Source organism: Rhipicephalus microplus, chromosome 9, assembly GCF_043290135.1.
Source record: "Rhipicephalus microplus isolate Deutch F79 chromosome 9, USDA_Rmic, whole genome shotgun sequence".
Lineage (NCBI taxonomy): Eukaryota > Metazoa > Arthropoda > Arachnida > Ixodida > Ixodidae > Rhipicephalus > Rhipicephalus microplus.
Window position 1 is genome coordinate 51,828,371 of NC_134708.1, and position 25,851 is coordinate 51,854,221.

Genomic DNA, 25,851 nt, shown 5'->3' on the forward strand with positions numbered 1-25,851 from the left:
TTCACCCTACGTCGAGGCACGACTGAAATCGCGAGGAAAAAGCATTGCACCGACGGCAGCGTCGGCTGACGCGCTATCGCAAGCCCCGTTAACCCACAGACAGCCTGCCACCGAAGTGCTCGGGCGTCCAGCCAGACAGCCGGCGCGGAGCCCTGATAGCGTGCCGCGGCCTTCGGCTGCGAGGAGAGAGCCCAGGCATGCCTGCGTCGGCGCCCCCCGCCGTCGCAGCGGCAGAGGCCGGCCAGCCGCAATCCAGCACGTACCTCAAACATCAGCCGGAGTCCGAGGAGCAGGGCCAGCCGCTGTGGGAGCGCGTCGACGAGGCGATCGGTCGCCTGGCGACCACCATGAAGGGACGCCGCATCGTCATCATCGTGCTGCTCGTGCTCCTGCTCGCCGTCTGCCTGGCGCTCATCGGAGCCTTCGCTGTGCCCAGAAACAGGTGAGCAGACCTGTAGAAGCGTTAACTTCCGGGAAGGCGACAAAACTACAGAGTTTGCACGGTGGCTACAGAGTAAACGCATTAGATGAGGGACATTCTTGCTATCTTAGTGAAACGGGACAACGTAAACCTACATAAACTTCATACCGTACAGGCGAAAAAAAATTAGTAAACAGGGGGTGTACGGGAGCCGATGTCTTCTTCAATTGCTACAAGGGCTAAGCAGTCGCAGCCTTGTAGAAAACAAGCCCGCTTGTGGAAACGTCGGCCCAGTTCACGAATTTTTTATGTCTTCACGCTTCTATCTGCCCCTACAGTTCCGATTTTTTTTTTAAGATCTCATTCAGAATTTATTCCACGCGGGTAGCCAATAGCAAGAATAACTGAAGCATTTGTGCTGTTGGCGCGACAACGGTCCGCCTTTGCAAGAGAAAACGGGATGCGCATAAACTATACTAGGAGACAAAAGACCTTTAGCTCCGATGTCATATGTATTGAATGTATTCCAGATGAACTTGAGTCCGGCCAAGTTGGCGTTTACTGCTCAACATCTTTGACACCTTCACATATTAATGTCATATGTATTGAATGTATTCCAGAGGAACTTGAGTCCGGCCAAGTTGGCGTTTACTGCTCATCTTTGACAACTTGACATATTCAGTACAGCGGCAAATATCGATGTCAGCCCCGCCACGGTGGTCTACAGTGGCTAAGGTACTCGAATACAGACCCTTTTTTATGTAAAAAGAGAGCATGCATGGCCGCAGAATAATTAAATACACACTAATTAGGCTTACTTACTAAATCTCGCTTGAAAGAGCATCGCACTTCATTTTCTTTTTTTTTTTTTTGGAATGCAACATTGAGTGTTTCGAAATCAACTAGCCCGAACGCAGTGCCTTCCAAGTCATGTTGTTCTAAATTAACACATTTGCATACAGTCGATCCTAATTTGCACCTAAATGGGACTACTATTTGCACCTAAACGGGAATACCACGGTCATCCAAGCGCTAATTCTGCTGGGATTTAGATTGTTTGTTAACGCTATCTGGGCTTTTACTTCCGAAAACCACGCTATGGTTATGAGACACCGTAGCGGAAGGCTCCAAAAATTTTAATGATCTGGTGCTCTTTAACGTGCGCTGACATCACACAATTACGCGGGCCTCCGCCATTTCACCGCAATCGAAATGCGACCGCCGCAGCCGACTTCGAACCCTCGACCTAAGGTCAGCAGCCGGGCGCCGTATAGCCGCTGTTCCACCGAGGCGGACGTATTTGAGAAGATCGTTCTGACTTATGCTTAACCCGACATCAATGTCGAAAACACAACGCCTTTACTTTCTATAGTAGAATTCACATCCTCGTCGCTTGTAGGGCCGCTTATCCTCACAAAGCGCCAAGCACTCCCGTACCGCGAGCGAGGCGCTGCTTGCCGTCCCGCCAAGTGGAGCCTTCGTTCGCGCTTCGACACGAAACCACTACGCCGTGCGCATTGCAAATGTTTAGCGTTTCCGTTGCGGCGCCTTCTTTTGTAAACTGATCCCTTTCCCATCACTGCGGCCGGTCAGTAGGCACGAGTACGTGCACAGACGTAACTGACGTGACGCTGCATGCCTGACGTAGATGTAGATAGAATGGCACGCGTGCAAGGCCTTTGGTTAAATGCGCGTATTTAAGTGAACATGGTCACTTAAAATGGTCATGGGCCGGGCATGTAGCACGTAGACAGGATAACCGCTGGTCATTAAGGGTAACTTACTGGATTCCCAGAGAAGGCAAGCGGGTTAGGGGCAGACAGAAGGTTAGGTGGGCAGATGAGATTAAGAAGTTTGCGGGTATAAATTGGCAGCAGCAAGCACTGGCGGAACATGGGAGAGGCCTTTGTCCTGCACTGGACGTAGCCAGGTTGATGATGATGATAATGATGATGATGGTGGTGGTCACTTAAATAGGTGCGGTCATTGTACAATATTCAGCGATGCACCACTCACTAATGTGTAGAATAAGCAGACTTCTTCGTGTTTATCGCCGTTTCGAATGGCCTATGCCAATTTTGTGTACTAATCAACAAGTTTATCAATCACGGAAGTGTGTTAATATTAGCGCACAAAGTGTCAATATCATCCAGCAACTGTATTAATCAGTAAGCTTCCACACAGTAATCCACTCAGTGTTAGCATACCCCGCATTCAGAAACGCCGCATCGAAGGTGGTGGCAAGTCAGTGTTTCATTGTTCATAATGCGGTGGTGGTTAAAATGCTTACTTTGCTAACTCCCCTCCCCTTGCCTCCTAGTGGAGTTTCTGTGCGTGCGGATGGAGAAGGAAATGGTTCTGTAGACGGCTGCAATTAAAAGCACCCCATCAGCTGCCATGTAGAAGATTTAGGTGTGTTCTCTTCACGCCACGGGTAACCACTCAGCCTTATCAAGTGTTCGAAATTTTTCGGTCTCAGCTATGCGACAAGATTACCATGCTTTCCTGTATATGCCTCAAAAGTCCTTGGCAATGCCACACGAGGTAAAGAATATCGGCTGCTGCACGCTACAGTGCTGCTCCATTTGCGCAACTATTCCAAATTCATTCACTAGAGTGGGGTAATGTTATTTTCTGCCTACTATTATTGAAAAAAAAAATCAAAGCATATCCACGGAGTGAATAATGATAAATGGGGCGAAGCGTCTGTCCAACCATCCGTGTGTCCAACCGTCCGTGCGTTTGTCCATTCGCCCGTCCGTGCTTTCATTCGTCCTTCCGTCCGTCCGTTCACGAGTCCGCCCGAGCGCCCCTGCTTCCATGCGCCCGTCCGACTGTCCGTGCATGCTTCTGTGCACCCGTCCGTCCGTGCATCTGTCCGTCCGTCAGTCGTCGGTCCGTCTGTATGTCGTTCACTCACACTAGCGCCACCTGCTAGTGAGTCATCCGACTAGGTCATTACGAACCGGTCACAAGCGACATTCATGGACAGACCCACGTCTTTAGGAGCTTTGCCCTTTAAAAAATGCGATATAGGACGAAGGTTATGTTGGCCACCTGAGCTGGCAATTCTCGGGAAGTCATGTTGTTCAAGTAGCAAGAGCGCGGTATCCACTCCCTTATATCGTATCAGCTCACCAGGAGATGTCCGAAAACAAGCTAACCGAGCCTCTCAAATCATCAGAACATTCTATCACATGGTAAGCGTAGACATCGTGAGCGTTCTACTCCAATGTGTCGATAAAAAAGATGCAACACTAGCATCACGAAAGTACTTAGACACCAATTATCTCCTTAACAGTTTTCTAGGTTTTGTCCTGTTACATATAGCGTGCATACTGAGTAGCAGGTCAGGGAATTAATTCAAGACGACTTCTCAGCTTTTCTGTATTCACACATCTTTCTCCCTATTGCGTACATATCTTGCGATTTAGTTTACTCACATCTTTCTTTTTTTACATTCCTATATATTTCGTTTATATCACGTCATAGAATTTTTCTCGCCTCTCAGATCCTGGCCGTCCAGAGGGCACGCACGAGGGCGGTCAAGTTTAACCTGACCGTCCCCTAGTGGGCGTATACCTCGGCGACGTCTAATTGACTTGTGTGTATTGTGGACCCAATCAAGTTGTTTCACTCATTCACTCACTCATACTGTGGCGTCTGATCCTTTTCGCCGCGGCAGTGGTGAAGTCCTCGAACATTATAATCAACATATTGGCGAGAATTCACAATTGCGTACAGCTCATTGCCTTCAGTCATGTATGTTACTTCAGCCTGTTGTGAACCTATACGTGATGTGCTACACAGCTTGCTGCTACAGGCCCTGCCGAACTTCACAAAATGCTCCCGGCGAATAACGTGTGAACAAGTTTAGCAAGGCTTGGTCTAACGGCAAGCAGCAACGATCTACTCCCACTGATGTAATGCCTGAATGACAAACTACTTTGTACAAGCAGCTTTCCCCCCTAATAATTGATTGATTGACATGTGGGGTTTCACGTCCCAAAACCACCATATGATTATGAGAGACGCCGCAGTGGAGGACTCCGGAAATTTCGACCACCTGGGGTTCTTTAACATGCACCCCAATCTGAGAACAAGGGCCTACAAAGTTTCCGTCTCCATCGGAAATGCAGCCGCCGCAGCCGGGATTCGATCCCGCGACCTGCGGGTCAGCAGCTGAGTACCTTAGCCACTAGACCACCACGGCGGGGCTTCCCCTAGTAATCCGATACGGTCTTACCACACTTTAATGCGAAGCTATATAGCTGCAGAGCTATTCTGTGCATCAAAATGTGTCACAGTCATGCATTATGAACAGGGACAATGGCTAAAGTTGTGACGAATACAATGTCACCCATGTTCCATTCGGAACGCTTCAAGGCGCCACAATGACGAAGGCGCCCTCTACCTGACTCCCCATGTCCAAAGCGACGAGACCACCGATGTCCGGCAGCTCAGTGTGGTGTCCATGCTCTCCAACAAGGAGACCGGAACTGAAGCCCACGCAGGCCTGGTCACCGTCAACGAGACACTTCAGAGTCACCTCTTCTTCCTGCACGTGCAGGCCAGGGTAAGATTCCCGTAAGCAAGGCGTTCACGTGACGTCACAGACAGGTTCTTGGCGCTGGGTACCCAGACATGGCGATCACCGTAACCTTTTATCTCATTAGCGACTGCCAATGCAGGGTAGAGTCCGCAGCCGTTCTGTCCCCGCATTCTTTTGTGTTCTCTTAGTGCAGGTTGCCGTTTTTAGCTGATGCTTGGTGACGGCCCCGTATTTTTTTTTTTGTACGAACAATGAACTTATTTCGTACAGTTATTCTCTGTGTATATGTTCTCTTTAATCCATCGAAAATTCAGTATTGAGTCTGCACAATTCCAAGTCCAGTCTCCGTCCCTCTTCCATGTCCCTGTTTGCTAGCGCAATTAAGAGAGCCCTTGCGATGAACCTCCGCCAACTACCCCGACTTGGTGCTCCAGGTCTACCGCAGTTTATAGATCACTTGCAAATAAAATTTCGATACAATCACCGGAACGCAAACACTTGAGCAATGTCTGTCACAGAAGGAACATCTGCACACCTTCATTACGATAGAATGTCGCGTCGTAGGAATGGTGCGAGGCGTAAGGGTATGTGTCGTGAGATGTACAGTATCTGTCGCGGTGCGCTTATAAAATGCATGTTTTGTAAATGAATGAAATCAACAGTGATCGAACATAATAGGAAATATTTCGTTACGTACTGGCTGTCTTTCGATGAAAGCGAATCGTTGGGAAGATCTGCTCCTATAGCACGCTTGATGTATGATTTGCGCTCGACTCTAAAAAACTGCGCTTGCGCAAAAGCGAACATAACGTTTTGCAACGTTGACATTTCGTTTAATATCTACTGCACGGGAAAGGCATTGTCGCACTGCCACGAAGACGAAGAATTATGTTGTTTTTTTTTTCTTTTCCGAAGCGTTTCAGGGCAGTGTTTGTACCCTGTTCCCAGCAGAAAACAAAAATGACAAGAGATCGGGAGCCCCTGCCCCTATTGAGGAAAATGCGGGCAGCAACCGAAGCCTGGCTTCTGCGTACCCGACGTACTTTACCTTCTTTCCCATTGAGCAATGCTCCCTTCTGACTGCTTCCTTCAATCCAGGGCTAAGAACCGTTCCACGCGCTTCCCGCACAGCCGCAACGCACGTGCCGGGACCCCTACCGCAAGCAAGCGGGGGACAAATGAGCCAATTGGCGACGCTCTTTCACCCTCCGCAGCGTCGCCAATTGGCTCATTTGTCCCCCGCTTGCGTGCGGTAGGGGTCCCGGCACGTGCGTTGCGGCTGTGCGGGAAGCGCGTGGAAAGGCCCTAAACTCTGCGTTTACTACAGGCAACAACAACGTTCGCATCCCAGCAACAATGAAGTGTGGCGACGTGACATGATTAGTGATCTCAATAAATGAAAGCAGATTGCCACATCGTAAACGACTGATCGCCGAGAAGGAAGCTCACGATCGAGAGAGCATCAACAACTGAAAACAGTGCAAACAAATATACTTATGCAACCGGTGCACTTTCGAGGGCATCATTTGCATACCTCCGAATCTCCGTACGCTCGCCAGCGGAGAATCGTTGACGATATTTTCCGGCACTTGCCGCCACCGAAATCGGTGACTCATGGAACCTTATCTTAAAAAAGGCATACCGATTGGACGAAAAGTTATAACACTACGAGGTTCACGTGAGTGCGTATAGAGCTATTACGTCTATACAGCTTACGACTATTTCAGCTCCATCATTTTAGCGCTATCTGACTTGCAGAAAAACCACTTAGACGCCCCCCTGCTGCTCTGGCTCCAAGGAGGCCCCGGCAGTTCTTCGCTCTTCGGTTACTTCCTCGAAAACGGGCCCGTCGCCATCGACGCCCACGGCAAGCTGTACCCCCGGGAGTACACGCTGTGCGAGTACACGAACGTGATTTATCTGGACCAGCCCGTGGGGGCCGGGTTCAGCCGGACCGACGATCTCAAGGGCTACCCGACGACCTTGGAAGAGATGGCCCAAGACATCCACGTTTTCCTGGCGCAGTTCTTCAAGCTGTTCCCGGAGTACAAGGGTCGTGATTTCTACGTTGCTGGCGAGTCCTACGGAGGTAAATGCGTGACGCTTCGCAATGTACTTTGAAAATACGTGACAATATCGCCTGTAATTCCTTAATGAACGAAAGAAGGGGAGTAGATCCAGGGCTGGTTTCTTTGTATATACACGGCGTAATGAAGCCGAAGCCAAAGAATGTAAAGGAAAGATTAATTGCAGTCTTTAACTGCAGTGCAGTGATCCTGACATAAGTGTAACAGTATTCAAATGGACAAAAAGACAACTTTCCGCCGGCCGGTACTGAGCTTATAAACTTTGGATAACGCGTCCGATCGGCGGTCGTCTTACCGTCCACTATATCAAGTATTTCTGTTTATGAAAGCCTATTAATAGGAGTGTTAGCCAGCGCCATCATTTGTTGTTTCTCTTAGTCATATTCACTGAAAGATTCATAATACGCAAGAACGCATCACGAGTGAAGGAATGGGAGTGACAGCAGTCTCGGTTAGTAATCTGCTTGCGACGTTGGTAATAAGCCTTCCATTAGACGACGAGCACAGCTGTTGCAAAAAACAAGTGTTTTCAGTTAGACACTATGGTGCTTCACAAGATATGAATCGGTTGTTTTGCTGCCTCAACACGTCACTTTCCATTCCTTACGCACAAACTCATAATAGCAATGTGATTTGTGTGCCGGAAATCCACGTCTGATTATGTGGTACATAGTAATGAGCGACTCCAGATAAATTTAAATCCCTTGAAATGTTTTCAGCAGCCCGCCGAAACAAGGTTCGTCGGGCGACGTTGAACAAACAATCTATATATGCATCTCACCTCCGCAAAAATATCCATCGAGCAACCTTCGTTGGCGTTTATGCCTAAATAAAAAAAATGAAACCCAGTTCTTTATCCTGCCATAACAAGTCCGAAACGTTCTTATTTATAAATAGTAAATCCCGATACCATTTCGTTAGATCTGATACGTATGAGAAATGATCAACAATAATTTTTTTTTTTCAAAAAATAGAAAGAAAATATGACCCTCCACTTGTAATACGTTCACGGCATGCCCGACAAAGTTATAACTTAATTGGTTAAAAAAAAACTTCTGTCACATTGAAAGGCCAGCCGTTCCTGTTGTCACGTTTGAAAAAGAAATGACCTCATCGAAAGCCATTTGGACAGGACTTTGTACACAATCCTAATAAGAAACATTTGCCCCACCGCGGTGGTCTATAGTGGCTAAAGTACTCGGCTGCTGACCCACAGGTCGCAAGATCGAATCGCGGCTGCAGCGGCAGCATTTTCGATGGAGGCGAAATGTTATTGGCCCATGTGCTCATATTGGGTGCACGTTAAAGTACCCTACTTGGTCAAAATTTCTGGAGCCCCGCACTACGGCGTCCCTCGTAATCATATCGTGGTTTTGGGACGTCAAACCCCACATATCAACCATTAGTAGAAAACATGCAGTTTGGACATTCCTCGGAAGCAAACTGAGGCTACCAGAGTACCGACATACGCGCGTTATGTAGGGCTGACTAGTGGCTAACTCTGTCACTTTCTTGCCAAATTGTACATTTGTAGGCCTAGGCCGAGAGCAAGCGACTTGAATTATCATTATTCTTCTTGCTTGCAGCTAGGGCCGCAGCAGCAATAGCCATCCGACTGCACTCGAACCCGGACCTCCCAGTAAACCTGCGAGGCGTCATCAGCGGCGTCGGTTTTCTTGGGCCCGTCACGGACCTGCTGGACTTGTCCGACTACTACCACCAGCTGAGCTTGCTCGACCACCAGGGCTGGCAGGCGTACACCACACGAATGGAAACCATCAGGCAGATGGTAGCCGGAAACCGCACCCTGCAGGCACTGCAGCTCCTATTCAAAACCGCGTTCGTCTCAACGGGCGAAGGGAGCGCCCCGACCATGTTCCAGAGGATGACCGGCTACTCCTACGACGGTAACGCGCTGCAGAGCGTCGAACCGGCCGAGTTCGCGGCTTATCGAGACTACGTCGCCAGCGAAGTCTTCAAAGACGCAGTGCACGTGGGTCGCAATGCTGAGTTCCTGCGCGAGCCCCTCATCAACCAGCAGCTCAGCGAGGACTACTTCAGGAACGTCACCAACATCATGAGCACGCTCATGGACAACTACAGGTTCCTAGCATACGCTGGTCAGCTGGACCCGATCTTCTCGGCGGCTCGCATCGAGGAGTACTACAGGAGCGTCGAGTGGAGTCGGGCCGACCAGTTCCGGCACGGCCGTCGCCTGCCCTTTTACGCGGGACCACAGGAGGAAGGACTGTCAGGGTACGTGTCGTCGGCGGGCGACTTCTCGTTCGTGGTGGTCGCTCGAGCGGGACACTACCCGGGTTTCGACCAGCCCAGGGCCACCGACGAAGTGATGCGACGCTTCCTGATGAACAACCTGACGGCGCGGCACGCATGAGCATCACGAACCGTTCTGGCGAATGAAGTGTCTTTACATAGTGCGGTGCGAACGGGCCGAGCAATGAGCAGTCCCAAGTAACCACGGATATCCGTCGGCTGTCCGCTATGAATCCAAAGGTCGAAAAATTCGGATATCCAGAGCGGACACAGCACGGACATTCGCTGGACGTACAAGGAAGGTCCATTGACGGGATGTACTAGGTGGCTTTCTGGTGGATATCCGAACAGGATTTCAGTCGGACAGCCAGTTGCGAATGTCCACTGGCTATCCATCAAAGGGCCCCAAAGAACACATGAGAATTGAAATTAGTTTTGGAGTACTGCAGTGCATGAGCATATCCTATGCTCGCAGTCATCAGAAATTTTCTAAATCTTGTGATAATAGTGGGGCCTTAATTGCGTGTGGTGATCCACAAGTGATCTGCTTTCAGATCTAGAGCTCATATCTCCTTGTATAGCGGCCGGAGTAGTGGCGAATGTGTGTATCTGTGAGCAGACAGTTTCCGTGGATGGCATGAGCTGACTCGCATGCCGATTCCCAGGCCAACACACACGCTGGGGAAACCAGAAAGCCCTTCAAGGATGAGCACGTGGATCGGCTGTGTCGTGGACGTATAAATTCGACAGAAGGCGTATGTCGGAAATCGCTTCAACGACCGAAATTGAGAGTTATCGAAGTAGATCCTTGGTTCCGACCAGTACACTCCCTCAAGTGCAGAAGTGTTTCCACGATCGACTGAGTTCACCCTCTTGGAAAGAATGAACGGCGACAATCGTCCATCCGAGCAACAGGGGCGGCGCAAAAGGAGGGTGGCACGGGTGTGCTGTAGCCCTCACACAACCGTTCTGCTTCCCCCCCCCCCCGCCCCCCAAGAGCAATCTTAGTCAAAACACAAGGCATAAGTTCTGTGTTTTCCTTCCCACATGAAGAAACGCCATTGTCATCGCCTCTCTCCCCCCCCAACCCAGAAAAAAATCCTTGGCGCCGCCTCTTCCGAGCAACCTACGAACCTGGAAAGCTTTTGCCCATGTTACCTGCTCTGGATCGAGTGCGTACACGGTGATGTGCCAAAGGTTATCAAGTACGTGGATACGAGCACACTATGAAAGACAGGCTGTTGCAAAGTGCTTGCGCATCTCGTCAAGACTGCCATGAGCATTGTTTGAGGCCAACTAAGCTATTGTCTCATGGCAGTCAACCTGCCTTCGTTGTGGCGTTTTGTTTTTCTTAAGACATGAGTCACGATCATTCAATTGTGTATGCGCATTTCACGTTAGTCCCGTACAATGATCGTGGACGTGATGTACAGTACCATATGACTAAAGTGTTTTTTATCTGTCGGTCCTGGCCCGATTTTTATCTTTCCGATTTATTTATTGCGTTAAGTCTAGCCGTTTAAAACCTGCATTCATTATCTTCATTTGATATAAAGAAACACCTAATTTCTTTCCAGCCGTAGCTGCTGTTAACTCACCGCGCTTGTTTTGGTTTCCGTCATGGTGTCAGCTGCTGCCGAAATATCAAAAGCCTAATTGGTAAAAACTTTAACCACACTTTCTGACATAAATTACGGGGAGTGCCGTTACGTGGCTGAAGTCCAGCGTGGTTACGAGGAACTGCATGTTGTGGGACGCTAGATTAAATTTCTGACCCCGTGAGTACGTTATTTTACTGGACGCCTGAATTTATTGTATAGGGATGCCTTTTGCGTTTTGCCCTCATCAAATTCCAGCAGCTGCAGCTAGGCCAGAACATGCACTTAGCAGCGCATTCCTATAACGACTACATCTAGTCCGGGCGGGGAAAATAATAAAGAAAAATAATCAGTGTATCACGGGGAGCCGAAGTATTATCATGTCATCGCCTTGTAGAACCTGGAGGCAGTCTGGGAGGCAATCACTCGCGAACATACGCTTGAATTTCGCAGCGTTATGACGCCAAGAGGCGCAGCTGTCGGTTGACGCTGTAGAAAATGCCACGGATGGGTGCCTCACAGTCTTTATGCAAGACATGAAACATGCTTGATGGTTTTGATAAAGACATCGAGTGAAGGGATATATGAACGGAAAGCGATGGCTTCATTCGCTTCAACACACCATGTGCATAGTTAGGCGCATGCAGTAAACAAACGAAAAAAAATCAGTTTAGCCGCAAGGGTGCAGCTATGAACTCGAGAGTGAAAAATTGGAATCTTATCAGTAGTAAGGCAATAGAAGTTAACACTTTTGAATACCCCTGCTAATCAATACACACATAAGCTGACAGGCTATAGAGATTGTGTTTTTGCAATTCCAGTTTTACAGCCAGTCATATTTTAATTTACCCCCACATTAATTATACTACGACTGCCTTTTATCATAATGTAGAACCACATTTACTCAGAAAAATCATGTATGCAAGTTACAAATATACCTTTTCAATGTGTCAAAAGTCTCTACATAATAAACAGACTGCATGTGCATAAATAAAGCAAGCTTCATGTTTTCATCAAAGGAGAGATAACTGTCATTGTTTTGAATACTAGTATGTGAGCATCATTATTGATATTAGAAACAAAATTTAGCACATAAGAACCATGCAGCAAACAACTTGGTTGGCATCATCTGTTCCTGGCACTAACTGATAGACATTTATGGCATACCAGAATTATTACCTGCATGACACTAATGAAATACAGCCAAAATTACACACATATGGCAAACGACACTGTTACATTTCTATGAGTGCTATTAGTAGGTCGCAGTGTGTGGTAAAACAGTACTAAGCTTTGCATCGTTATGCCTTTCTACAAGTTCATGCAACAAAAGTACATACATTCCATAACATATTCTACTTGGCTGCCACATTATTCCAAATGACATCATGGCAAGTAACAAAGTAAACATGCAAAGCTAGATAGAACAAGTACAGTAGTTGCCACTACTACATTTAATATATAGACATGTCTGTCCTGCTTGCCTCGAAACTACACCTTTTGTCTCTTAAAATATTTCAAACGAAAACGTGCATAGTAATGTGCAGGTAGGATCCATAGAAGATTGAACACTGAAATTCGCACTTTAGTCCCGATACGAGAATGATGTATGGATTTGCAGAATGTGCCTCTTCACTTCAACACTTATTGTCATGAAAGCTTGCCGGCATTGAGCCACTACGAAATCTTGAAAGTTATTTCAGTGTTCTCTTTCATATCTGTCAACACTGTTCAGTATACCTTTATATTACTCTTGTGAAATGGCAGTACTATGCATCATGTGTCAGTTAAAAAAAGAACAATCATGTGTTTGTTTCCAGTACTTTCACAAATCACAATTTCATCTTTAGCTTGCTCTGTCTGAAGCTACCAATGTTGAGCATTGTTTAGCGGTAAGTCAACAATGCATGAAAACACCAAGATGATGACAGCTCTGGCCGTGGGTCCCTAGAAGAGTTGGGTCTCATTCACTATGCCCAACTATATCATTTTTAAAGCTCTTTCTCACTTGGCACTGTTTGAAGGAGTGATTACATGATTACAAATATTTGGGTGCATTCCTGTCATGCAGAGAGTTGTTGAGAGTTTGCAGCTCCAAGAGATAGCACTGACAGTGAGAATAGCAAAGGTGGACAAGAAACCATTGTGGCCACGTGGTCGTTCAAGAACAAGTTTGCAACCTTGCCATTATTAAACAATTTCCAAAAAATTATATCACACAGCTTTTCAGTGCAGCAGCAGCTATACAACCTGTTGTCGACAGCACATTTCCTAGGAGCATAGCTTACCCATGCACAGGTGAAGTGAGTTTTTTTTTTATTTTGAATACCCTCAAGGGAATCGCATTGAAGAGGGGAGTGAGTGAATACATTACAAGTCAGGAAACTGCAGTACAAACAGCAGAACAGAAGTAGCTATAACCTCTACAAAACAAGTTATACGGTTCAGAAAGGTCGCAATATTCCTGTTGCAATGAGAAAAACGCGGCTGAGGTTAGCATAGGTGGCAATCTTTGGCATTCATTAAAAAAAAAATACATACATTGGACAAGCGAATTTCACAGATATCAATGCAGCGTTATACAGAAACAAATGGCCTAAAATTTAATATTAGACGCAGCGGTACGAAACACATCTGTGTTGCAGGTTGTAGTAATGTTAGAAAGAAGGTGGTTCCAGTCGCTAGAGGTATGGGGAATGAAGGAATGGAAAAAGACCTTAGTGTTGCAAGAGGGAACGCCAACTTTATGAACATGATCTAAATGCGAGGATATGTATGAAGGTGGAGTAAGTAAAGCATGGCGAAGCATATTGTGTGAGAATACCTTATGGAATAAGCACAACCATGCAATTTTGCGACGTGACGTCAGAGATGTTAGACCCAAGTTACTATTCATTCCGGATATGCTGGCTGCTCGCTGATAGAAAAAAATGAAACGTGCGGCGTTGTTTTGAATCATTTCGAGTTAATGACTAAGAATTTCAGTACATGGATCCCATATGTGATGCATAGTCGAGTTGTGAACGTACAAGAGATTTGAAAAGGAGCAGTTTTGTCGAAGAAGGGGCGGAATGAAAATTTTGTCTTATGTAGCCAAGCATGCGGTTGGTTTTGTTGGTGATGCTTTCAATGTGAAGATTCCAAAATAGGTCAGTAGTGATATGAATGCCCAAGTATTTATAAGAAGGAACCGCTTCAAGAATGTTACCATCAAGGTAATACGAATGTGCGTTAGTAGTGATGCGGTAAACTCGCATTGATTTGCATTTCGTAGTGTTGAGAACCATCTGCCATGTATTGCACCAATGGGATATCGCATTAATGTCAGATTGGAGTGTTGTATGTCACTATCATTATTAATTTACCGAAAAATGACACAATCGTCAGCAAATGTATTGAAGATGAGATACATTGGGGCAGATCATTGATATAGATAAGAAAAAGTAATGGCCCAAGGACGGTGCCCTGGGGTACACCTGAGATAACCGGGGTTAGAGATGAACTGGTGTCATTAGCTGTGACAAATTGCTGGCGATGTACTAGAAGCACTCAATCTAATTTAATATGCTAGTATCAAGACCAATATTTCTTAGCTTGAATAGGAGTAACGCGTGTGGAACTTTGTCGAATGCTTTAGCAAAATCGAAATAGATGCTATCAGCAAATGAACGGTTGTCAAGAATAGAGTGAACTTTGTGAGTAAACAAAATTAACTGGGTTTCACACGAAAAAGACTTCCGGAATCCATGCTGCGCAGAGTAAAACAATGAATTGGATTCGAGAAAGTTGGCAACATGAGAGTAAATGATGTGTTTCAAAATTTTACATGGTATGATAGTGATAGATATTGTCCTGTAATTAAAGGGGGACTGTCTGTCTCCAGATTTAAAGACTGGTACCGCCTCCCTTCTACCCAATCAGCAGGGATTTTACTTTGTTCTAAGGATTGTTCAAAAAGCTTCGCTAGGATAATAGAACAGTTTTGTTTAGTACTTCTCAGGAATTTGGAATTAATACCATCTACATCGGAACTGGAATAAATTTCAAAGAAGTCAATTATTTTGATTATTCCATTAGGGTCAAACTGCAGAGGGTACATCGGTATGTAGTCGTGGCTTTTAAAACTGGGTAGACAAGAAGAGGGATTGTTGCAGAATGCAACAGAAAACGCTTTGTTTAGCACACTAGTACATTCTTCATGAGGTATAGGTTCACCGTTTGTGTCAGTTAGAGTAATGCAAGAGCTGTCAGCTGGGCTAATGACGCGCCAAAATTTCCTAGGATTATTTTGCAAAAAACTAGGCATCGTACTGGTCAGGAAGATTTGTTTTACAGTTTTGACCGCAGTAACATATTCATTGACTGCTGAACGGTACAATGACCACCTATAACTACTACGAGATGTTTTGGCGCGGCAGTACAGACGTTTTTTTCGGTTAGAGAGTCGTTTTAGGTTGGAGTTATACCAAGGAGCCGTCAGATTACACGTAATTTCCCGAGTAGGTATAAAGCGTTCTGTCAATTCAATGATCCTGTTCTTAAATAATGCCCAGTTGAATTCCAGTGATTGCTCATCAAATCCGTCTAAGTAATCAATAAGAAATAAATGCAGCTCACAATTAATTTCTGAGAAGTTGGCATTGTGATAATTTCAAATGGTTTTTTGTTTTTTAGAACATTTTTGCACTGGTATTGTTACGGTCAAATTCAAAAGGACATGATCACTTAGTTTGGGCATATATGTTATTTCCAAACAGAGATCTGGGGAGTTTGTAAGAGCTAATTTTAATATATTTGCGGTAGTTTGCGTAACTCTTGTAGGTTCTGATACTATTTGTGTGAGGTTAAAGGCTAAGCAAAAGTCTATAAATTGTTGGGTACTAGATGAAAACGGTCTTGGAAAAGGTACTGCGGCCAACAAGTCAATGTCTGTGTAATTGAAATCACCCAATAAAAAAATAGGACATGTGGGGTATCGGGATACAACTGCGTTCATCGCATCGTGAAGGTCAGCAACGAATGTAGCCGACGAATTAGGTGGACGATAGCAAGCACCCAAAATTATCCTACAATGTGACAGCTTTGCAGATATCCACACGATTTCTAAGCCAGACGGTATGTTGAGCGCAAATGATTCGAGTTGTTTTTTCACAGCCACGAGGACACCGCCTCCCTGCCTTGCCTCCCTATCACGGCGGTAAAAGTGAAACTGGTTATAAGAATCCAAGATTTCACAGTCGCGTATATTTTTATGGAGCCATGTTTCAGTTAAGACTATAATATCTGCAGATGAAGAAATAATAGCTGCGGACAGTTCTGCGCGCTTGCTGATTAGGCTTCTGATATTTGTGAACAAAATAGAAGCGTGTGGTGAACAAGCACCAGTACCACTACCCCTCGCTTTCTGTTATCTTGGTGATACAGTAATTTATTTGTTCAGAAGGACTGGCAGTCACTTCCTGAACATCGCTTTTGTGTGAACGAAGCATGGCTGCCTCAAGCACCGTATCGGTTACGGGGTCATAGGAGTAGTATGCATCGTTTAAAAGCAGTCTGTTATATTTTAATTTGAAGGACGGAGAGTTAGGCCGAGACTTAGCAAAGGGTACTAGTTTTCTGTGAACTAGGCACGTTGCAGGCGAAAAGCCCTCAGTATTGCTTACGTTGCGCACTTTGAAATTATTTTTTTCATGAAGAATTTTTTCTTTCGTTTTAAAGCTTTTAAAGCCAAGGATTTTTGCTTCTGTTTGATCCCAGGTTTCTTGTTCAGGCAAGCCGTGGAAGATCAAATTATCCCTTCTAGCCCTATCTTCGAGTTCATCAACGCGAGATCGGAGTTCACGATTTTGGTTTTCAATATCATCAATCGAGAATTGTAAACCACCCTCGATGCATTCTGAGGCTTGCAATTTATTTTCAACCACTGTCTGTATACTTCCAATAGCAGCCATTCCTGCCTCCATACTCTGCTGGCTGGCGCGAACCTGCGCAACACCGTCTTTTAATTCGGTGTCGCTGATTTGTATGTTTGTTAACTGCACTTGCAAAGTCTTCAAAATGATCATAATCTCGCTGTCACCGTCGTTACTGGATGTACCTTCGGCACTGCTACTACAACCAGTGCGAGTTTCAGAACTAGGACCAGGATTTGTTTCGACGTCCCCGGACAACAGTAGCAGTTCAGCACAGGTTAAACACTCTGTCAGAACGGCACAAAGCACCAGTAGGTACGGGAACAGCAATAAACAGCGATTGCTACTTCTCTCTGCGTACAATGGGTTGTTGCTACACCCCTGTGGTACAAGAAGAGGCGGTTTTCGAGCCATTGTGGCCCCTTTGCTGCTCCCGTGCCCACTGACGATGTCGGCGGAAATCCAGCCTTTTGTTGTTCCATGACCTACCAGCGTGCCATTTTGCACCATTCTCTGGGATACAAAATAAGTATGATGTCACGTGAATAGCAAAAAATATAAGGTTGACAATTTCGCATTCAAGCTAAAGCTAACCATCTGCTTATCATAACAACTGCACATGAAGCTTACAACCCACCTTATGATGCTATGACTTCACTTTAAAGCTCCTTCCACATTGTTTCATTGACAGCAAGCCCCTAACAGCAGCCGAGTGTGTGAGTGCTAATCATAATATGACTTAACATGGCTCAGGCCAGCACCCACTTTGTGAACGTACTTTTATCTGCACCCGCGCTAGGGCCGAAGCACTGCAGCGTCTTGTCTGTCGTGCTTGTAAAGCCGAGGGTTCCAACACGTCAGCCATCGCACAATTATAGCACAATGAATTGTTTGTTCACTCCGATTCCTTTCTCAACCTTTGCTAAGCAGCTCATTACAACAAGCTGCTCCCAGTAAGAAATGACTGCAATCTTTCACTTGAGCCACTGGTGCCTGCCTACTGACGAACCATGTTGTTTTTGGGGTAAGAGTCCATGCAATGTGTATGAGGTTTCTGATCGTCGAGCGGGAGCACTTTCACTTCTTCCTTTTGCAAATTTGTCTTTGCGTCAGATTTTGCACGCGTTTGCAGCGCCCACACGATTCACCCTTTGCACCAGCAATAATGAGGCATCTTTCTGCGAAATACATGTCTCTGTAGGTTGTGAACTTCGCCGACGTCGGCCTTACCCTACATCCCTCACACAGGGACACCACATCGATGTCCTTGATAAATTCCTCCGCTTCGCACCGCGACCCGAGAACTTCCTTGAAACTCTCCCTGCCCCTGAGGTAAACGGTTGCAGTGGCCGAGCCGTCATCGGCCGATACCGCTCCGAAGACAACCATCCTCTCGATGAAGAGGGACGAAAAATTGTTCGCCTCCATTTCACAGCGGGCGTAGGCTAGGCTGCCTTCGGCCAGACAAGGCACCCTCGACCACGTTGATGGAATTTGAATTCCTTCGAATGCGTGAAGGACGGAACGTTCAGGAGACGGGAGCGTAAAACTGCTGTTTTGGTCGTCATCACAAACGGTGCTACCCTCATCTGCGGAACCAGTACACTCAACGTCCTCACTTTCGGCGGACGATACCATCGTTTCATCCGCAAGATCATCACCGTCTTGGCCGTCTGACTCAGCGTCGTCGACTGCACCCGCAAAACCGACTTCGTCTCGGCTGTCAGACTCGGCGCCGACGTCCAAGCACGCTTCGCCAATCCCATCCCCTCCGTTCGCTTCGCACGCCGTTTGTCGTTCGCCAACGCCCATCATCAGCTTCTTCCTCAATATCTGGCGGCGGATACTGGGAGGGTAATCGTCGAAAATGGTCGGGACGGCATCTCGCTTCAGGAGAGGTGCCTCTCTGGGGATCTCGTTGACCACTCCGTTGACGACTATCTTGAACGTGCGTTCGATGTCGCTCTCTTCGAAGTGCCTTTCGCATACCACCGCTGACGATGTCAACTTCTTGTCCGGTCTGGCAATACTCTCCTCCCACTCCGCGAGCCGCTCCGGGTCCCGTGGTGCGCGGAACAGAGAGGCGCGCTGTAGGTTTGACCGGTAGCCGCTCCTGCAGTACGGCACGAAACAGCAGCTATCCTTGTATCGCCCTTTCGCGTTTGGCTTTGACATCATCGAACGCCACTCGAATTTCGTAGAAGGCACACCTCTATTGAGCGACCGGCAGATCTAGGCGTCCCGCGAGGAACGAGCGCGGACGTATGAAAACCACGTGGAAAACCGTGACAATAACATCGACAAGCGCGTTACAAATAGAGGTGTCACAAAAGAGAAAAGCAAATGCCTACGAACCCAACCCCATGTTGGCTACAACGTAATCTTGAAAGACAGTCAGTAAGCCAAAAACAAGTAGTGCATAAACCCTACCATTGACCCTACTCAAAACACATTGAACGAATAAAGCTGCGCAGTCTTTTATAGCCTGGTGACATTGACTATGACAGATGTATAATAAAACTTGATGTTCAAATTTTTCGGAATATAAGCGCCCTGTATTATCTATAACAGCATAGCTGGCGCAGGCGCAAGTAGTTGTTGCATTTATCATCATCATCTTGTACAGAGAACTTTTGAAAAACAGTTTCACGACTGTGTTCATTTGCCAGCTTCGCGAGGATTTTCCGCCAACGTTGCGGCTGCGTGCTGTGCGTTGTCTCCGCTTGTCTCTGCTCGTAACGTTCATTTCGAATTACAAAGTCTAGCGGCGCATTTGTTCGCTGTCTAATCATGGCAGCGGCAGCGACCAACACCGGAGAGAAAGAAAAGAAGCGGAAAGAGAGCATCGTCGACCTCTCCAAGTACCTGGACAAAGCCATTCGCGTCAAGTTCCAAGGTGGTCGTGAGGCCACAGGCATCCTCAAAGGTTACGACCCGCTCTTGAACCTGGTCATCGACAACGCCACGGAGTTCCTGCGAGACCCCGACGACCCGTACAAGCTCACCGACGACACGAGAACGCTCGGACTGGTGGTGTGTCGTGGGACGGCTGTGGTTGTGATCTGTCCCGTTGACGGCATGGAATCCATACCCAACCCCTTCGTGCAACATGATGGCTGAGATGAAAGCATGTGCTGTTTCATGGTGCATAGCATGTTTTTGTTTGCTCATCCAATCTGAATGGTGCGACTGCTTTATCATTTTTATGTTTATGCGTGCGCGCGTGTGTGAATAAATGATCGCACACTTACCTCATTGATCAAATTTTCGGCTCATGCGGCGTTGTACCTCTAGTAGTTCGCGGGGATTAAGTTCGGTCAGCCCAGACTCAAAATAACAATAGTTCTAAAACGACGCTTTTGGCGCGTGGCTTGTCTAAAACCGCGCCAAAAACTTGTAATAAACATGCGAACGCACATGAGGGTGCCCAAGGCAATGAAAGGAGCTTATTGGTCACGTTAATGTCGGACCAAATCGCGGCTTAAGATTTGAACTCGTTTATGAATTCGCTGATTAGTGTCGGGGTCATAGTTCTCCCACGACGCAACGTTTTGATTCTTCGTATGTAACATATGCTAACAGAGTTGAAAGTTAACTGTACTGAACCACTAACTACCACCAAATTAAAAGCCATAATGTGTGCTTAGCAATATAAACACCCATTGCAGGTGTTAAGTGGGCATAATTGATGCATTTTCTCGGTGGATGCATATGGTAGACTAATCAAGCAAGCCTTACGCTTGTTTGAATTCTGTGGTAATATAATGTGATACATGTGTGACCCTACTATAATCGGTTACGACCCAAGAAAAAGTGCACGCTCTGCCGCCAGTACTGCAGCGCGCCTGTCATGAATCTGTGCAACAAAAGGATTGGCAATTTCCGTTCTAACCATAAGCGCGTTTTCGTTAGTAATGCAAATACTATGCACATTATAAATTATTATTTCATTGTTCCTTGTGGAAACATGTTTTGCAGACCAGTAATGACGGAAATGTTATTGAAATTTGCCAAGGAATAAAATTTTTCAACCTAAACCGACCGAAATGAACATGATCCTGTGCGGGCAAGTGATATGCTTGAAATGTGTGTAACCTGCCTGACGTCATGTAAATAACAGACAACCATTCAGAAAGACTATGCAAATTCTGCCTGGGTAGGACAGTGACCGCTATACATTTATTCTCAGGCTGTAACATACTATAATATGCATCAGGCTAGTTATCTTTAGCATACTAACTAGCATTAGCTCATTTAATCAGAAATTGTGTGCAGCTTATCTTAAGCCTGACAAACACTTATACGCCAGTACCTTTCAAGCCACATGTGCTGCCACATGCAACCAGCCAAACGTTAGAACGACGATCTCGCACATCATGCATTCGAATGTTGTCACCTCACAACAAGCACCTTGTAGTTTTTATTTTGCATAAAATATAAATAAACACACCACTCCAAAGCAAGCAGTTCTCAAGAGAGTCCACAGAGACAGTGACAGAAAAAAAAAAAAAGAACGCTACATTTTGGACGAAACTTCGTCGGTGTGCCCTGCAATGCCAAAAAAAAAAAAAAAAAAAAAAAAGAACACAGCAGGACGGCCAACTCCAGACGGTACTTCCATTCTTCCACTTTTTCAACAAGGCCATGCAGAAGCACTGCATGCGGTGTGTCCCAAAACAAAGCCACAATATCCTCGGTAATCAGTACCTCTCTTCTTTACAACAAGTAGTACTGCCGTTCTAGAAACACTCAACTGCACATCATTCAAGCCTCGGGGGAGACGGGAGACAAAAGAACAGTTGTACAAACTCAAAAAAGACCGGGGGAGGTGGTACATGGGAAGGCACAGTCAGTAGTTAGGCACTTTTAATAGTTCCACTACATGCACAGCACACACTCGCGTAGTTGCTCAGGTTGTTGGCATCAGTAAAATTCGTTTTAATTAACTAGTCTAGGAGGGTGCGGCTGATCGGAATAAAAAGTCGTAGCTGCAGCGGATTGCCCGTATCGCAAAAGAAACGGTTCAAATGCAGTTGCACAGATCATTGCAAAAACGGGAAGCGGTCCTCGGGAAAACATGTTCCGATGCAAACTTCGTCCTTCAATTCCAGCTTTTACATTCGAACCAAAGCACACTGCCAACAACATGAGGTGCCAGGCGCATGAGGTATCACTTTGACTGAAACTATCAAACACATAATACGTATTACACGTATTCCAAACAGTTCATTAGAGGCAAGCATGTAAGATAAATTATGATTAATTGGTTACAGTATTAGCCAACAGGGAATCTCAGCGCATTTTTATAGCTCCAAAATGAACAGTGTGTGCTAGTGAGCAGAGCTAAAAACGAACATAAGAAACTTCAAGCTGCACACAAAATTCATTTTCTCTCCATACACTATAAAACTAGCTAAGCTATGGCTAGCGCAACTGTATGTAAAAGAAATAAAGTGCAAACACTACCACTGTACAATCATCCTTAACGCGTAAGCTGCCACCAAATAATGCCGGTGAGTCACTAGGGAAATCATTAATAGGGGGCAGGGTATAAACTGCCCATCGTCGGTACACAGGCGATACAAGAAATTGTCCCACAAAAAAAAAAAAGTAAAAAGGGAAATGCTACTGGTACCTAGCCGAAAAGTAAACTCATTTCTTCCAACACGTGAACTTGCGTATAAAATTGGACGACAAACTGTAACACATGCTACCTACGTAAATATAAAACGGAATATTTTAATTATATTAACACGATTCACACACACACTTGTAAATACCACTTTGGCATTGGCCTTGGCCCTCCCTAGCTCTCCCCTCAACTGGAATGCACTCAATTCCATAATATGGGACAAGTAAAATAAAAATTACTCCTATGAACATCTGTGATTGCTGATCATGGACAAGTGTTCACCGTGGGAATAAAACGAAATCGAAGGGTGCAGGTGTCTCAATATGCTAAGTGCTACCTGTTATCCACTCAAAAAATACTGCACGGTGAAGCGACAGGGCGAATTGGCGGCACCGTAAATTTCCGTATTAACGTCAAAACAGGATATGCCACGCAATAAACCTGCAGCCATCTACCCAGAGCTCTCGATAATGTCGATCTTGCCGACACCCCATTTAAGTACGAACCCACCACACATTTCTCTCTCGCGAAGCATACGCATTATTTAAGCCTATTAACAGCAACAGTAGTGGGCGGCGTAACGGCCAAAGACAGTGCACCCGAGTAGCTCAGCCAGCTGGCCATGTTCGGCTGACAAAGTGCCAAAGAAGCCCAATCTGAATAACCTTCAGTCCCGTGGACGTCTAGTCGCTTTGCACAACATCCCAACACAATAGCAAGAACACTTTTCAGCTGTGTGCGAGTGAAAAATAGCTGCTTCAACCCTGGCGCAATATTTCGCTTTGAAGGTTCTTTTCAAACAATCTTCGAAGTAGCCAGCGCAGGATGGTTTTGAAATGGCATAAACTGTCGTGGACTCGTTCGACGACAAGACTTCGGAAAAACACCGAAGCACTGTAACGCACCTTGGACAGATTCATCATGACTGGGAATATCAGGACATTTGTGAAAAAAGTCGCACTTATTTTTGCTTGCACTCATTCCCATCATGCTGATAGAAGGGTCTGAAAGAGGGGCCGGATGAGTCTGTCCCGCATTTACTGTGGTCACGCATGAATGTTGACGTAAGCACGACTTAAAAACAAGTAGTTTCAGTCTGTGTCGAACTACGATGCGCGTCTTCAGAATGATGAGAGCGAGCACCGAGCTTTGCCAGATAATGCTGGCACTACCCCGCGGAAGCCAAGGACTTCTTGCCGAGCCATACCTCCCAATCACCAACGGGAAAAAGATCACTCCGTCGTCTCAATCTGAAAATGTAGTCGGTGGCCATGACTGCCGTACATCTTCATGGAGCGCCTCATGGTAGATGCCATCTACTTGTTTTAGTATAAAATTCATATCAGTCGTTTCTATGGTGGCTTGTAGAGGGAGCAGTGTCTATCAGCTGCCCTTGCATTACGTTTATGCACGAAGAAATAGCAGCTACCGATTTTCAGCTTTTGCACAAGCTGCCCAAGTAAGGAAAACCACTCGTTTTCGATGTTTCCCTTTTATATCTCGGCACAGCTGTTCAACAGCCATGAACAGCCATCTGCAAGACATTGGGAGAGCTGCTTTGTTGGCTGTGCTCCGACTCGTCAAGGCAGCTATCCTGGTGCAATGCCTGTCCAATTGCTGCACGGAGCGTGCTGCTCGAATTGTGCATCGATCATTGCTGCAGCTTCCCGCATTCAGTAGTCCCTACGCTGGTGACTGCCGCCGTAACCGAAGAACGGCAACGAAGAGTGGTGGGGACTGCCTCTCTGCTGCTGTTGCTGCTGCTGCGCCGACGAGCCGCTCTGCTGCGAGGGGCCGCGTCGCGGCGTGCCCGTGTGCCTGCGCATGTGCGACCGCTCCCGGTCCATCTCCATGTCTTCAAGCCTCTGCGTGAGTGCAAGTTTTTGATGGATTGCCATGCGGAGCAACGAGTTGAGGGTCTTGCGCTCATCCTCGGTGGCCGCAAGCTGCCGCTGGAGGTCGTCAAGCTGGGCGACGTACTCTTCGCAACGTGCTGCGAACATCGCTCGCAATGAGGCAAACGTTGCAGCATCCTCCTTGAGCGACTTGAGCTCGTGCCTGAGCTTCGACATGGTCTCGCTGACCACTGCCTTCTCGGTCTCGTACTTGGATTTGAGGTTAGTGAGAGCCACCTCGGCGGTCCGCTTGTTGGCCTTGAGTACGGCACGGAGAGTCGCGATCTGCTCACGCTTCGTCGACAGGAGCGACTTGAGCTTGATCACCTGCTCCTGGAGCTCTTCCTCTTCGGCAGTGCCGGCCATGCCGTCGCCGATGGGTGGAGCGCGGCTGCGCCCCATTTCCATGGTTGTCTCCACGGCAACACGCAGATGCCGCACTTGGTCGCGAAGCGTTTCGCTGAGTGTGGCGCATTGCGACGGGTCGACGGCGTTCTCGCGAAGCAATGCCTGTCGGAACAATTCCGTTTTGAGCTTTTCGATTGGAGAGCTGTCGGCAGGTGCCTTCTCTGAAGAAGGCGCATCCTCAATGGCCGCTGCAGAAAAATGAAAGAGAATGACAGGTTACAATCCTTTCAATTCTCCTACCTATTAGCAGCCAAACTCGACAGAGAGTAAGAACACTGAAAGAGTTGAATAAGCACAGTTAGGCTCAAGGCATTATAATCAGCTTGAGAACATTGGCTGATTTAAATATCACGAGCTGCATAATTAGTGCGGTCATCATGATTTGCCGCACAATGCCCTCATAGCACTTTATGGTGCTATACACAGTATGAATCACACCAGTGAGCTTGCGATGACATTGAAAGGCAAGAAGAAAGCACTCAAAAACATGGCGTGCACGGCAGCTGGGATAAAAAATGAGAAAGCACTTGAAGCTTGTGACTGATTCCTATCACTCTGCTCGTAGAGTGAAACCTTGATTATACGACTTTCAGGAAACCATGAAAAACCGCCGGATCATAGAATAGAAAAACTAAGATCATAGGTAGAGACACTCAGCCTTGCCCAAAAAAACAAGTACAGACTGCCTGAATATGCCCACGGCACGGCCTTGTGTCTCTGCAGGGATGATAGAATAAATTATTTGTGCCAGTGAAAGCTGATGGCAGTAGAACTTAAAGGGCACTAAAGTCAAACAACAATTTACATGAGAGTGAAATCTCAATGTATGACAACATCTAAAAGACAGTATTATCAACAGCAGTGCCCTACTTACTGAGAAATTAAGGTAAATGCACAAACATACAAGCACCGCAGTAGGACATTCTCAATATGATCCCAATGACGTCAGATGAACCGCCTACAATTGATTACTAGTAATTGAACTAGCTGCAGTAAATAAAGAACCTTCCGTGCATAAGAGATGTATAAAATGCCGCTGTTCGTTTCTGCTTGATTCATGAAAAAAAGAACC

The 25,851-nt window shown here is 46.5% G+C and overlaps 3 protein-coding genes across 4 annotated transcripts in view; 2 read left to right on the forward strand and 1 right to left on the reverse strand.

Moving 5' to 3' along the window:
• Positions 1 to 87: 87 nt before the first annotated feature.
• LOC119163823 (putative serine carboxypeptidase CPVL) lies at positions 88 to 10,798 on the forward strand. 2 transcript variants are annotated; one of them, XM_037415886.2, is made up of 4 exons: positions 88 to 442; positions 4,808 to 4,997; positions 6,732 to 7,062; positions 8,647 to 10,798. In XM_037415886.2, exons 1-4 carry the CDS (start codon positions 198 to 200, stop codon positions 9,453 to 9,455), a joined length of 1,575 nt encoding a protein of 524 aa, XP_037271783.2. In that variant the 5' UTR covers positions 88 to 197; the 3' UTR covers positions 9,456 to 10,798. The 2 variants fall into 2 exon arrangements, with proteins under 2 accessions (XP_037271783.2, XP_075729763.1); XM_075873648.1 differs by having other exon boundaries at positions 4,856 to 4,997.
• An 8,695-nt stretch (positions 10,799 to 19,493) lies between these two features.
• On the forward strand, positions 19,494 to 20,881 carry LSm7 (U6 snRNA-associated Sm-like protein LSm7). Its single transcript, XM_037415888.2, has one exon. The coding sequence runs from the start codon at positions 19,635 to 19,637 to the stop codon at positions 19,962 to 19,964; it is 330 nt and encodes a 109-aa protein (XP_037271785.1). The 5' UTR covers positions 19,494 to 19,634; the 3' UTR covers positions 19,965 to 20,881.
• Positions 20,882 to 21,231: 350 nt separating this feature from the next.
• The window catches only part of BicD (Microtubule-associated protein Bicaudal D), a 39,538-nt gene continuing 34,918 nt past the window's right edge, over positions 21,232 to 25,851 (reverse strand). The window contains exon 11 of the mRNA XM_037415887.2: positions 21,232 to 24,967. Coding sequence (XP_037271784.2) covers positions 24,150 to 24,967 — 818 coding nt within the window. The 3' untranslated portion in view covers positions 21,232 to 24,149. The remainder of the gene's footprint in view (positions 24,968 to 25,851) is intronic.

What these genes read in the sequence shown, in the direction of transcription:
- LSm7 (XM_037415888.2), top strand. Translation starts at nt 19,635, where the DNA reads ATGGCAGCGGCAGCGACCAACACCGGAGAGAAAGAAAAGAAGCGGAAA.
- LOC119163823 (XM_037415886.2), top strand. Translation starts at nt 198, where the DNA reads ATGCCTGCGTCGGCGCCCCCCGCCGTCGCAGCGGCAGAGGCCGGCCAG. An exon ending in TCCTGCACGTGCAGGCCAGG is followed by an intron (nt 4,998 to 6,731) that starts GTAAGATTCCCG and finishes TCTGACTTGCAG; the next exon opens with AAAAACCACTTAGACGCCCC. An exon ending in TGCTGGCGAGTCCTACGGAG is followed by an intron (nt 7,063 to 8,646) that starts GTAAATGCGTGA and finishes TCTTGCTTGCAG; the next exon opens with CTAGGGCCGCAGCAGCAATA.